Below are 12838 nucleotides of genomic sequence, written 5' to 3' on the forward strand. Positions count from 1 at the left end.
GAGGTTTCTGGCCTTTTTTTTTGGGGGGGGGTTTTCTCCTTATAGTAATCGCAACTTTTATACCATAAGGATATTTATTCCCCAATGGGAATGGAATGGAATGTGGCCCGCATTCAGATTTGTCAACCCAGATTCACAGCCTGTGCGTTTGACCGCACCCAGATAAATTGATTATATTTGGTTATAATTCCTACTTCCGTATACCGAATACTGCATATGTCAAGATGTGTCTTAAGGTGTCATGATTAAAACGGCTAGCTCTGTCGAGAGTTAAATATTTGCAGTGAAATGAAAACCATCGCACACCTTTTCTTAATTGCAAACCAATAACGGAACAAAAACTGAACCTCCCACATGAAAAGCCCAAATCATGAGGACAGCGATTGTCCACCCACTGGGGTATTAACTCCGTTTTCTGTTACTGAATAGACTACCCGTCCTAGTGGGGAGTCTTGAAAGAGTTCAATATACCCATCTCGTCGGCATGCTTCGCCAGATCGTGTAAATGTCCAGTACAAGCGCCTTCCGATGCAACACAACCGTAAAGTTTCTCAAGGTCTTTGCGAGTCAGGTGGGGAGTAAAAGTTTTGATCTCAGCCGGCGAAAGCCTATCGAAATCTCTCACAAGGCCATTCAGAGTCGGGGGCTCGTCAGCTCTGGCCAAGAGTCTGGATCGTCTTTGGGGCATCGTCGGCCATGAGCCGGAGAGGAAGGGGAATGTTGAGACAAGGGCCAAGAAACCCGTCACACGCATTGTGGGTGGCAGGAGTTGTTTCGTAGTGGCTTGAAGTTTTAGATAGATAAGAGTAGTAGCTTGGAACCAGAGCACAGTAGGCAACCAGGGATGGCTACTAATTGATTAAGTAGGCACTTAGCTATATATATAGTTCTCTGGATGTTAGTTTGCATGAAGTCATTAGGGAGAGAACCCGTATTGACTTCTGCATGGGGAATAATATTCCGTGGTCCAAGATGATCTGCCTTCGAAATCCATGTCGGAAATGACCATAAAAAAAGTCAATTCCAGTGGTGACCACTGTTCGCAGTAAGGAACGTAGATCGATTTACCGGACCAAGATCGGTCGCTTTACTCTCAACCAATCATGGGCATTATACGACAGTGATTTCAACTTTATAGTTAATAAGCTTTGTGTGCTGCTTCTTCAGCGGCTGCCCACGAAAACGGAATATCTGAGGATACTACCTTCTCCAGTCTAAGACCCACTTGATGCTAAGATTGTAGACTTATGAGATAACACACTACGTAATATTGTCTCGATATTACTGGAGCAAAATGCAAAAAAAAATATATTTTCGGAAAATTATTCTGTCTCCAAGGATAGCAGAGGTAAGAAGCGGTTAGTGGTGCCTACCCTGCTGGCTATTCTACTGACTTACGGAATAGAGCATTCTTACTATGTTTATTAAGCTCAAAGATTATATTCGTCCTATCTTGGCTTGCCATATCCAGGAGCGGGATAGGTTTGCTATAAATATCCTCATTTTTATACAGTTTGTGTATATATTTTTGCTACCTAGTATAGTTACCATTTCTTTTCTTTTCTTTTATATTCAGGAATAAACAGCTATATAGCCTCTTTCCGAAATTCCTACATCATAAGATAGTTATTGATTCTGCATAGCTCAACAGCATTCTCGCTCCTGCCCTTTTCTCTTCTCGAAAAGAGGAGTTATGTATACGAAAAGCTTTGTAGGAGACACGCCCTTCCTCGACCACTTAATATCAGCTGCGAGTCTTGGACGAAGGTAATCGATATGACTAGCTCACAAGTTAAATGATTATGCTTAGGGTTAGAAGAGCGTCATTTAGAAAAAAAATGGCTACAGTGACTTTGTCACAACTCGATTGAGTCTATGTTTTTCCAAAGAACGATATTGCGACTTCTATGAAGAATGGATCACAGAAGACATTATTTACCAATATAGGATGTGCAGACATCTGTCACTGTCTTCCATTCCGTGTATAGACTGTTTCTCACTCTCCTTCTGTACAGCACAACAATCACAAACATACATACAGGTCACCAACGAGAAACAAAAACCACCCTGGAAGATCCCCTGATTAACAGTGAGTACGCAAGATTATAGTGGTTGGCTTGGCACTACAGTTGCTTCCTGTATTTACCATTCCGAATCCATTGCTTTTGTGGGTCAGAGGGAGATGCCTTCATGGAGCTCGTCTACTTGTATGTGAATAGCTATTTGTAGGTCCGGGGTACCACATCACTTCGGACCCTAAGCGGATCAAGGCAAGCTACCACATGTAAACTCCCCGAGCCAATTTTTGAAGACAACGTCCTCCCCGGAGTGCTAATGCCAAGGTAGTCTTCTTGATATCTTCAACAACAATCGAACAGTGGAACCCCGGGGTTGCGGGCCGGAATTCCAGGAATCGGCAGTAGGGGTTGTTTCTTGATACCATATGGACCCCAATCGGGCTCACCAAGGAGTCAGTTTCAAGACTTGCCCACCGGGGTTTGTCCGGAGCCATTCACGTTTAGCTTCACCCAGGCAGGCGGCGTCCGCTCATTGTGCTGATCTCTAAATCAAATCCTCGCCAGTGAAGAGCCAAGACGGCATTACCGAGCGCTTACAACTGCCATTTCAGGAATGACTGCTGCCCTGATCCCCCAGAGCCCGTAACCTGGAGTACCCCAGAAATCCACTATCGAATGTGGAGAGGCAACCCTTACCCTCAAAGATGTCATTAACGGGAGCAAGTGCGGAGAAGTAGGAAGTGGAGATAATCAACCGCCTGATCGTCATTATTTGAAAAAGTTGGTGGCTACTTATCTGGGGATGGCGCTGTTTTGTCATGCGTGGTGTTCAGGCATTATTTTAATAGAATCCTTTCCCTCAGTGCAGCGGTCATTCTGAAAAAAAAAAAAAAAATGAATATATTCAGTCTTTAACAGCTTCCCATGGCGCTGCTTTCGAAAGTCCTCCTCGCTGCTCTGCCAAGCGTGGTCGCTGGCCTTTCTCCAACCGCCACAGTCAAGAACGGCACTTATGAGGGCAAATATGTTGCTTCATACGACCAGGATCTCTTTCTCGGCATCCCATTCGCTCAACCACCCGTTGGCGAGCTCCGTTTCCAGAACCCACAAAGCTTGAACAGCACCTTTGGTACTAGAAACGCTACCGAATATGCTGATTCTTGCGTCGGATATGGAGTAAGGTTGGCCTTGGACTACGAAATCAATACCCTTGCTAACCCATCCCAAAGAACAGTGCTGCCTGGCCTTACACCCTGAGTGAAGACTGCCTGACATTGAATATTGTCAGGCCTGCAAAATCAGGACAGAGCAAGGATGACGAGCTCCTCCCGGTCGGATTTTTTACTCACGGAGGAGGCTGGTCGATGGATTACAGTGCCAACGGCGTCTATAATCTGAGCTTCATCGTCGAGGAATCGGTCAAGATGGGAAAGCCGTTTATTGCCATCTCCGCAGATTGTCAGTATATTTTCTCTGCATAGAACTGAGGAATAGATGCTAATGCCGTACGTAGACCGAATGTCTTTCTGGGGCTTCATGGCCAGCCAGGATATCCTCGACGCAGGCGTGGCCAACCTCGGCCTCAAAGATCAGCGAATTGCGATGCAATGGATCAACGAGAATATTGAAGCCTTTGGCGGTGACCCAGCCAAGGTCACCATTTGGGGTGAGAGCGCTGGTGGCGGTAACGTTGGATACCACGCCACTGCCTATGGCGGTCGTGATGATGGCCTCTTCCGTGGTATCATTGCTGAGTCTGGCGCCGATGGTAGCCACATGAAGAACTTGACGGAACCTCAGCAAATCTACGATACCATCGTTAGTGCTGTCGGGTGTGATGGTAGCTCAGATAAACTTGCTTGTTTGCGTACGGTTCCCTTCGATAAACTAAATGCTACAATCACCCAGATTACGGGTAGTTTCTACCCCATTGTAGATGGGGACATCATTCCTGATCTACCATCGGTGCTTCTCGACGCTGGAGAATTCACCAAGACGCCTATTTTGCTCGGCACAAATGCCGACGAAGCCACAATGTTTGCTGGCACCGGAGTCAACACGGACGAGGACATTGCAAGTCTTATTCAGTCGTCGGGGCTGGATGCCAACACGACCGAAATACTCATGGCGCTGTACCCTGACATCGACTCGCTTGGACTGCCAGCTCATTACCACGTTCAGCCCGATGGACCCGTGGGAAAGCAGTTTAAGCGGTCGGTGGCGTTGCTGACGGATCAAATGTTCCTTTCATGGCGGCGTCTGAGGACAGACGCATGGTCCAAATACGGTGCCCCAGTTTATTCATACCTGTTTGAGTCACCAATATCATCGAGTAAGAAACACCCCATAACCTCACTCATTTCAATCAAGAGACTAAAACTTGGGTATCCATAGCTTCATACACAGGCACCAGCCATTTCACCGAAATCGGCTACGTCTTCTACAATAGAATCGGGCTAGGATATGCTGCTGGCCAAAGCCCGCTCGCAAACGCAACACAGGACGTGCTAGACCTGGCCAAACTCACCACTCGCATGTGGATCAGCTTCATAACCGACCTTGATCCAAATAACCATGGAGGTAAGGCTACTCCTGTAGCGTATCATCACTGAGGATATCATCTAACCGTGGCTTTAGTTGCCGGGGTAGACCACTGGCCCGTGTATAATGCTACGGGTGGCTATGGGCAAAATTTCTACTTACATCCTACTGATGGCGGCGTGAGACCTGACACTTTTCGATTGGCAGGGACGACGTTTATGAATTCGATAGCGAAGGAGCAGTACGGGCGCTGAGTGCCATCGTGAGCAGGACAATATGGAGACATAATATCATTGTATCAGAGCCCAGTATACAATCTATATCTCAACATGCATAATTCCTCTTTTCGTGTACTTCCGTGAGACACTGTGACCTCAGTAGAGCCTGAAACCTCTGAGCCAGGTAGACGATTGTATCGGAGTATACGAACAAAGTATGGTCCTACCTTCATAATGTTCTCCAATACCCTCAGACCGCCAAAGAATACCACAAAACAAGACCCCAAGTAATTATTCTCGATCGAGATAGACGACATATATATAACCCAAGCGCACCAGGCGCCAATCAAACTGGTCCACTTCGGGCACCAAAAAAAAGCCAAGACCCTAGCCCGAAGCGGGTGGAGGGGCGATCGATCATCGCCTGGACAGACTCCATGCTATTGAATATACTGGGTTCATACCAGTTGTCTCCACGCCGATTTGTTTGTCGGTAGTCTTTGATGCGGGGGTCAAAAAGACATGTGTAGGCGTTGTGTACTGGTTGTGCTTCTGGCTCGAGAACGGGTGTAATGGTTAACCGCCAAGGTAATGAGAGAGCCGATCAGGAAGGGAAGAGACAAGACGAAAGCGAACACGAGGAGTTGCCGGAGAGTTCGTGGAGGAACGAGAGAGGAGGCGGCGAAAAGAAAAAGGGAGAGGAAGAAGGATAACGTGAAAACTATTGCGGAGTTCATCATGCAGGTAGAATGGCGTTATGATTAACAGTGGAGTGGCAGTACGTGAGGCTGTCTGTCACTGGAGGGGCGGGGCGGTCATAGTCCATTGAAATACATGGTGATGTAAAGTATTAGTCTTGAGGAATGTTTCCTAAGAATCATAGAGTATCTTGCCAGGCTCCCCTACGAATATAAAATAGTGGTTCTCGACGTTGCGACAAGGCAACGTTGGCGGTGGAGGGACATGGATGTTCTTTGTGGCGTATATTAGGGCTGGGTTTGGACGAATAGGCGTGGATTGCGTGGGCTGGCCAAGTCACCGTAATCACTAAGCCTCATGACAGTTACACTACTATGTATCTAATAGTGGGTTTTCTTTTTTCTTTCTTTGTTCTTTTTCTTGGTTCCTTGTCATCTAATTTCCCACTCTCTTTGTCTCCATCCTTTTTCCAATTTTCTCTTCTTTTCTTTTCTTCTTTTGTCCCGTTGAAACCATATCCATGGACATATCAGCCCTTGTATGACATTATGACAATTGAACATGGAAAGCCTCACAAGACGATAGGCAAAGAGATTTAGGAAAGTAATAACAACAACAACAATAATAATAATAACAAGAACAAGGAAAGGAGAAAAGGAAAAGAAGAAGATGGGATAATACCGAAGGAGGGAGAAAGCCAGCATGAGTGACAAATAATAGTAAGCAATAATAATAGCATGGTTTACTACGGAGTAGTGGAGGCCAAGAGTCAACTCCAAGTTAGGGCACATACTCTAACAAGTTGCGACCAAATAGAAGAGTCTACGAGCTAATGTTGACTGGGTTGAAAGAAAGGCTAAGACTCATGGATACTACACAAAGATTATGCTTCCGCTGATTTCGTGTCCCCGCCCTTTAACTTCTGTCTTCCCCTCTCCGAATATGCTCACTCTCCAAGGTGCTACCTAGCTAGAAATTGGTCAGAGAGATAGGTATAATGTGATGTTACACCCGAGAGGCGATGGCTTCGTTGAAAAGCAAGCAAACGCTGCGGCTAGTGAACTGGTGTAGCAGATTTCCAGGAAGAGAAACCAGTTCATGGAGGAGATCTAAGGTGCCTGCATAGCCTCCTCATCATGCCACTTGTGAGGATTGTGTGCTATTGCAAAACAAAAGGTGGAAGAAGGATCACTGATTTCATTAGCGTACTATAATATTGTATCCTGGCATCCTGCATAGCAGGCATGGCCAGATATGCATTACGTAGCTTTGGCTTGAGTTCTGTTACTCAAGGTTGGAATTATACCTCAAGGTTATATTCAAGGGTGTGAGACATGGCGCTACGTCCTATATGTGTCTGGACTATAGAATTCAACTTGAATTCAATAACTGGGAAAGGAAGCGACACTCAGAGAGCACTCGGACAAAAAGGCACAACAGCGTCATAGGCGTAAAAGAGGGGTTTTTCAGGAAAGCAGTGGAAATAACTGTTGAATGCGAGTCCGATGTCCCGCGTGGTGGTTCAGATCCGCAAGACAGGAGAACTCCATATTCTCGATTCCACGCAACGCCAACTACTAGACATTCCGTCTCATCAAGTATGCTCCAACAACCTTGCTCCACCATTCAATTGACATTCGTAGGTAGGCTATATACTACCCTTGTCCGGTCCCTAACACAGTGGAGGACATCATATCTCAGCAGGGGGCACAAAATACATAAGCGAATTGGAACCTAGTGCTGACGAGAGTTATGTTTGGGGGGTGGACTTGAACACTTCTTTTTGGACTTCGTAAATTGATTGGATGTCTTCTCAGATTTCTCCTTAATTTTCTTTTTGTGGTTGTGTTGTCCAGACAAACGAAGCTAGTTAGAGAGGCCTTCGAGGCTAACTCGTTTTCGAGTACCTGGCTCGGCCATTTTATCGTATTGACAGACATCACTTATCGAGGGGAACGGCTACGAATGATACACGCTTGGGAGCCACAGTTGGCTCATGGTTTTGTGATCTAAATGGCTGGCTGGTTGGACCATGTGTTGATACTGCATATATTTCTGTACCAGAAGGTCAACTACCTTTCATATTGGGTACTTTAGGCATGGATAACATGGGATCTGTCTCCTTGTCTTGTATAGATACATCGAAAGATCAACACCTCCCCTTTAATGTTTACTCCTCTAGCAAGCTCCTCAGCACCTCCGCAGGCGTCCGCTTCGGCGCAGCAATCTTCAAAACCTGCTTACTAGTCGTTGCAGCATTACATTTACCTTCCCACATAGTCGTCACCGCATATCTCGTAGACCCGATGACAGTCTTCGATTGTCCCGGACCTCCAAAGCCACTGTTCAGCATTGCATCCAAGAGGCTCAAGTCCTGATAATTCACATCCTTCACCTTGGTGCCAATATGCTGTTCTACCAAGCCAACTAGCTGCTCGCCGGTGATATCCTCCGGCCCATTCAGGATATACTTGGCCCGATTGTGCGCACTCGGATCAACCTGGGCCAGAAGGTGAGCTGCAAAAATGCCGACTTCGTCTGGGTGAATAGGAGCAACAGGCGCATCCTTAGCCGCCATTAACCTGAGCGTGTCCTGCTCACCAGCCTGTCTATATTGCTTGATAAACTGGGCCGCAACGGCAAGATAAAAGTTCAGAAATATGTTTGGCTGGAGCGAGGTCCATCCCAAAGCACTAAACTCTGCGGACTCAAGCAGGGCCTCGATAGCCCAGTGCTGGCGCGGATAGTAGGCTTCGAAATCGGGACGGACATTGGGCGCCGTGGTGGAGATGCGCACAATATACTCAACACCGGCTTTCAGGGCGGCGACATGGAAGGCCGACTCTTCAGCAAATTGATTTGGTGCGTTGTGGGAAGCAATAAAGGCGCGCACAACTTGCTGTTCGCGAAGCCAGTCGGCAGTGATGTCGGTCCAGTTATATTCGACAACCTCAACGCCGGGAATTTTCGCAAGATCTTGGGCTGTAGGGCTGGAAAGAGACCTGGTCATGGCAAGCACTCGGTGGTTGGAGAAGGTTTCGTTCGCTTTAAGAATGGTTGGGAGGGTTTGGGTCACGGCCCGGCCGGTGTTGCCTGTTGCACCGACAACAAGGATAGTTGGAGCCATGATTCGTAGAGTATGGTTGTGAGCAATCAAGTTGAATGGGTGTAATAACAATGTCCTACAAAGGTGCGTCTCAGGGCTGTATATAGCGGCAAGACCAACGATACCATTAGGAGTCCGATTAATAATGGTCAATGACTATTAATCAGCATCTTTTTATTTAGTAGGAGACTCCAATAATAGTATAGAACTCTGGTATAGTAACTATTCCATCCTATTCTATGATTTACTCAGAGTAGATTTAATAGATGTCTGTTTAATACTAGTCAAGGACTATCAGTCAGCATCTTTTATGCGGTGGGAGGCTCCGACGACAATGTGGAGCTCCGGCATACATAGCGGCCATCCCACCTTCGTTCCCAATAATTACCCACAGTGGCGTGGCTTTAATAGACGGCAAGATCTACAATAGGTTACATTAGTAATCCTGCTTCATTATCAAGCAACAAACGTCTCTTGATATAGGAGCTCCCTCGACGGCGAAAGATACATAGAACAAAACACCTGAGTGGATTCTGAGAAGCATGAATTAGTGCCAGACGGACCCGACCTCGAGCAGCAAGATCAAGATGACACTCAGATATCTAATCACAGGCGCAACCGGAGGCCTTGGAAAGCAAGTGCTGAACTATTTCACCGCAAACATTCCCCTTTCTGAATTTGCTGCGGCATCATCCAACGCCGCTAACAAATCAATTTTTGAGAATCGCGGGATCGCTTTCCGCCATGTTAACTACGATGATCCTCAATCTCTGGAAACGGGCCTGCGCGATGTCGAGAACCTCCTTCTTGTTAGTACAGGTGACCGACACCGCGGCCAGCAGCATGCCAGCGTCATAGAGGCCGCTAAGAAAGCTGGAGTGAAGCATGTACGTTCTATTTATGGTTTTGCAGAAATCATGGATGATGTTTGCTGACAAAAGCCCCACTACCCGCCTAGATATGGTATACGTCTTTGGCCTTCGGGGGCTTCCAAGATACCTCCAAGGCTCCAGTGATGCAGGATCATCTTTTGACTGAAAGGCTGCTCAAAGAGTACGTGGTGCATCCTGCACCTATATCAGTAATTTGCACCAGTCTAATTTTCCGAACCTAGATCCGGCCTTACATATACTTCCATCCGGGAAGGTGCCTACGCCGAATGCTTCACCGTATTTCTCGACTGGGATCCTGAACGGAGTGGAACCATCACCCTCCCCGCCGACGGAGAGGTGGCTTTTACTTCACGAGCAGAACTTGGCGAGGCAACCGCGCGCATCATGATTCGTGGCGGTTATGTGAACCAAATTGTACTGTTTACTGCGGGTGAGACGATCACTGCTCGGGAGATAGTAGATATCCTCAATGAGACCACTGGTCGACAGATCAAGCTTGATTTGGTCCCACGGGAGGAGTATCTTCGCACATGGATGGTTGACCCGCGTGGCAAGCCAAGGGAGCACTTTGAGATGATTGTGTTATTTTGGGATGAGATTGTCAAGGGGAGCCTGCGCACAACGCATCCGCTTTTACGTGAGATTTTGGGGAGAGAGCCTACTAAGCCGAGGGATTTTGTGAGGAAGTTGTTGTTGGAGGATAGGAACTACGTTTTTCAATACTAGAATAGCTGCCATAGATACTATAGTGGACACCAAGAGCGTTTATGACGTGAATTGAAGTAGACCACAACCGCTTGACCCTACATTACTGTATAGAGCCCGTCAGCGACCTGGTAGGCAAGAGGCAAGGAAAACAGCGGATAGAACGAGGCGGACAATAGCCGAATGATGCGACATTTTTGGATGGTTATGCACGGGGGGAGGTAACAGGAAGAGGTCAAAGAAAAACAGAGCGTTTGGTTGTTTAGCTCGAAGCATGAATCGGACTTATATAGACGCGCTACCCTACATTACGATCCAGGATGGGTTGCTCCTCTTTCTGAACGTTGGAATAAATGTTTCCAATCCTGTTTTCAACGGATACTCTAATTCCGATATCTATCACCTCTGTCTTTCAATTCCTGTGGCCTCCCTGTCTAGCGTATTTGATGGGACCTTTTTCTCCTCTGTCTGTGTATATCACACTCTCACGTTCTTTCTTTCTTTCTTTTGTTGACTGTGCCCGGTGATATTCTTTGCGGATGGTTATAATAGGCGAGGAATTATATTGTTAACTCATTCTCGAGACAGTCGCCTGCCCAGAAGATTGTTTCTCGGAGGCGTGGTAGGTGAAGCACTTTAAGAATCGCATGAAAGATTTCCGGTTGGACTCGATGATCAATATAAAGCCCGAGCTTCCCAAGGCGAGAAAATTGAAGAATGAATTTACTGAAGATAAAGGCACACTGATTATTCTTAGATTACGATATTTTGTATACGTTTCTCACTTTAAATATTGTTATTGCAATAGCCCGACACGAAGCCAACTGAAAGTCCGAAATCCGGAACACATGGACGGTTTACAAAAATTATGGAATGAAGGCCAAGTACCGCTGGATGGCTTAAATTGGTATAGATATCGTAGCTTAAAGTTTTAGGTTTATTAAATTTGTGGTATTCAGGGGACTTTGTTCATGCCCTTTGGTGCTGGTGACAATATACGGATGTTTACTACCTAGGCTGTGTTTGCTTTCTACACGTAGGCTATAGCTATAGCTTGAGAAAATTAGCTCCAGAGAGGATTTAACTGGTTGAATCTACTCTGAAAAGACAACATCTAGCGCACTACGCCTCCCTAGGATTTGCAACGCCTAGATGAAAACGCCAAAGATAAGGCCAACAACTGGCCAGAAGATCAGCCAATCGTTGACACCATTACTGACTGCCATTGACTCCTTGGACTCCCCCCCAAACTTCATGTTCATTGAGCTATTCCCAAATCCAAGCGTTGGAGTCCATGAAGGATTGCTTCCCTTGTTTAAAATATCCGAGTGAAGAGGATCTATCTTCCCCAGAAATTCAATCGATCCTTCTCCATACATAGCATCCCCTTTCTCATTATTGATCAAGAACCAGCCATTAAAAGAGAAACTGGCCGATTGATTATCGAACATTACACTGACGATAGGCTCGGTAATAGGTATGCCCTCCGGGTTATAGTCGCCATGGTCTAAGAAGCTAAGACCCCACCACGTATCGGCCGGATCATCACAGGAACTCATGTTCATTTCCACAGTCTTGACACCACGTCCAGTGTCATTAGATGCTCCTGTAATGTGGTACGGCGGACCGAGATCGTTCTCGAGCGAAAGATTGAAGTAGGGCTTATAAGATCCACTCGTGTAGCCTGGAACTACGTGCCTAACAGGTGTTACTTCTCTTTTGTTCAGTAGTCTGGCTGGAGATAGGACGTACTCAATTGAAAGGAATTGCCACCTTAGGTTTCTCTCTTCATTTCCCATATCGGAACCGTGGACAAAGTCGAAGTCTGTTAGTGCCGATTTAAGAGCAATTTGTACTGGATTCTTGCCCTTGTCATCGGGGTTTGTCTTTGTCACGGCCAGAATGGATTCAGATGCGAATGTTGTGGTTTTATTTCGAAAGGTGCGGCACACCTCATTGCCATTGCCATCTAGGAGATATTCCAAGTTGAACGTTGTGGTGCCGTTGTAGTACCTGTGACCTATGAATCAGGACATATTCCTTCAAGATGGAATCATAGCTTACGATCCAATCCATGAGTAGAGGAAATACGGTAAGCCCGTTATGTTCCTAAGACGGAAGTTGTATTCGGGGTCGAATGTGGAATCCTTGAAAGCAAGAGCTTTGAAGGGGAGGAGAGTCCATATTAGGAAGATGTAATTCATGTTTCGCATCAGGCCTGTCGTTTACGACTTATCTCGCCCCGGGGACCTCACATGGGGGAAGAGGAAACGCCGTCAAAAGATAAAACGATGACTCGAAAGATTGACTATCACATGAGACGGGATAGCTCGTGTTTTCACTTGGCATACAATTCTAGTGGTTCCTCCATAGAGCTATCGTAGGCTAAGGCTCACTAATTTTGCAATATCCATACCGTGAAGGTTTGATTCTAACAAGCAAGAAACATAGAATTATGAAACTAGCAGTTTAATATCTTGGCTCTGTCTACGGGGTCTTAAGGTGATCCGATAAAGCGGTCTAAGCCCCGCTCGTAAAAAAGTTCGTTTAGGAAGGTTTGCAGTTACCCCTCTTAGGAATCACTGAGGCTATTCAAGTTACTTTTCATCTGTAGCTCTTGTAGTACTCTATGTGTCTAGAAAGGTCGACGTTTAAAGT

General features: G+C 46.3%; 6 protein-coding genes across 6 annotated transcripts; 2 read left to right on the forward strand and 4 right to left on the reverse strand.

Annotated features, from left to right (window-relative positions):
• Positions 1-439: 439 nt before the first annotated feature.
• On the reverse strand, positions 440-754 carry BDV27DRAFT_157238 (uncharacterized protein; the record flags this gene model as incomplete). Its single annotated transcript, XM_032072465.1, has 1 exon — positions 440-754. One exon carries the CDS (start codon positions 752-754, stop codon positions 440-442), a length of 315 nt encoding a protein of 104 aa, XP_031928119.1.
• Positions 755-2942: 2188 nt separating this feature from the next.
• Positions 2943-4813, forward strand: BDV27DRAFT_171852 (Alpha/Beta hydrolase protein; the record flags this gene model as incomplete). The annotated part of the gene is made up of 5 exons (XM_032075708.1): positions 2943-3194; positions 3248-3476; positions 3532-4350; positions 4413-4598; positions 4656-4813. The coding sequence occupies 5 exons, from the start codon at positions 2943-2945 to the stop codon at positions 4811-4813; spliced, it is 1644 nt and encodes a 547-aa protein (XP_031928120.1).
• A 22-nt stretch (positions 4814-4835) lies between these two features.
• BDV27DRAFT_127474 (uncharacterized protein) lies at positions 4836-5718 on the reverse strand. The gene is made up of 2 exons (XM_032066774.1): positions 5164-5718; positions 4836-5128 (listed from the first exon to the last, which is right to left on the reverse strand). The coding sequence occupies exons 1-2, from the start codon at positions 5214-5216 to the stop codon at positions 4858-4860; spliced, it is 324 nt and encodes a 107-aa protein (XP_031928121.1). The 5' UTR covers positions 5217-5718; the 3' UTR covers positions 4836-4857.
• A 1928-nt stretch (positions 5719-7646) lies between these two features.
• On the reverse strand, positions 7647-8603 carry BDV27DRAFT_171853 (SDR family oxidoreductase; the record flags this gene model as incomplete). The annotated part of the gene is made up of 1 exon (XM_032075709.1): positions 7647-8603. The coding sequence occupies one exon, from the start codon at positions 8601-8603 to the stop codon at positions 7647-7649; it is 957 nt and encodes a 318-aa protein (XP_031928122.1).
• Positions 8604-9169: 566 nt separating this feature from the next.
• BDV27DRAFT_171854 (SDR family oxidoreductase) lies at positions 9170-10201 on the forward strand (the record flags this gene model as incomplete). Its single annotated transcript, XM_032075710.1, has 3 exons — positions 9170-9469; positions 9541-9635; positions 9697-10201. The coding sequence occupies 3 exons, from the start codon at positions 9170-9172 to the stop codon at positions 10199-10201; spliced, it is 900 nt and encodes a 299-aa protein (XP_031928123.1).
• A 1127-nt stretch (positions 10202-11328) lies between these two features.
• On the reverse strand, positions 11329-12384 carry BDV27DRAFT_157242 (uncharacterized protein; the record flags this gene model as incomplete). Its single annotated transcript, XM_032072466.1, has 3 exons — positions 11329-11878; positions 11933-12193; positions 12245-12384. The coding sequence occupies 3 exons, from the start codon at positions 12382-12384 to the stop codon at positions 11329-11331; spliced, it is 951 nt and encodes a 316-aa protein (XP_031928124.1).
• Positions 12385-12838: the final 454 nt, after the last annotated feature.

This window comes from Aspergillus caelatus (assembly GCF_009193585.1).
Source record: "Aspergillus caelatus strain CBS 763.97 unplaced genomic scaffold BDV27scaffold_76, whole genome shotgun sequence".
NCBI classification, from domain to species: Eukaryota; Fungi; Ascomycota; class Eurotiomycetes; order Eurotiales; family Aspergillaceae; genus Aspergillus; species Aspergillus caelatus.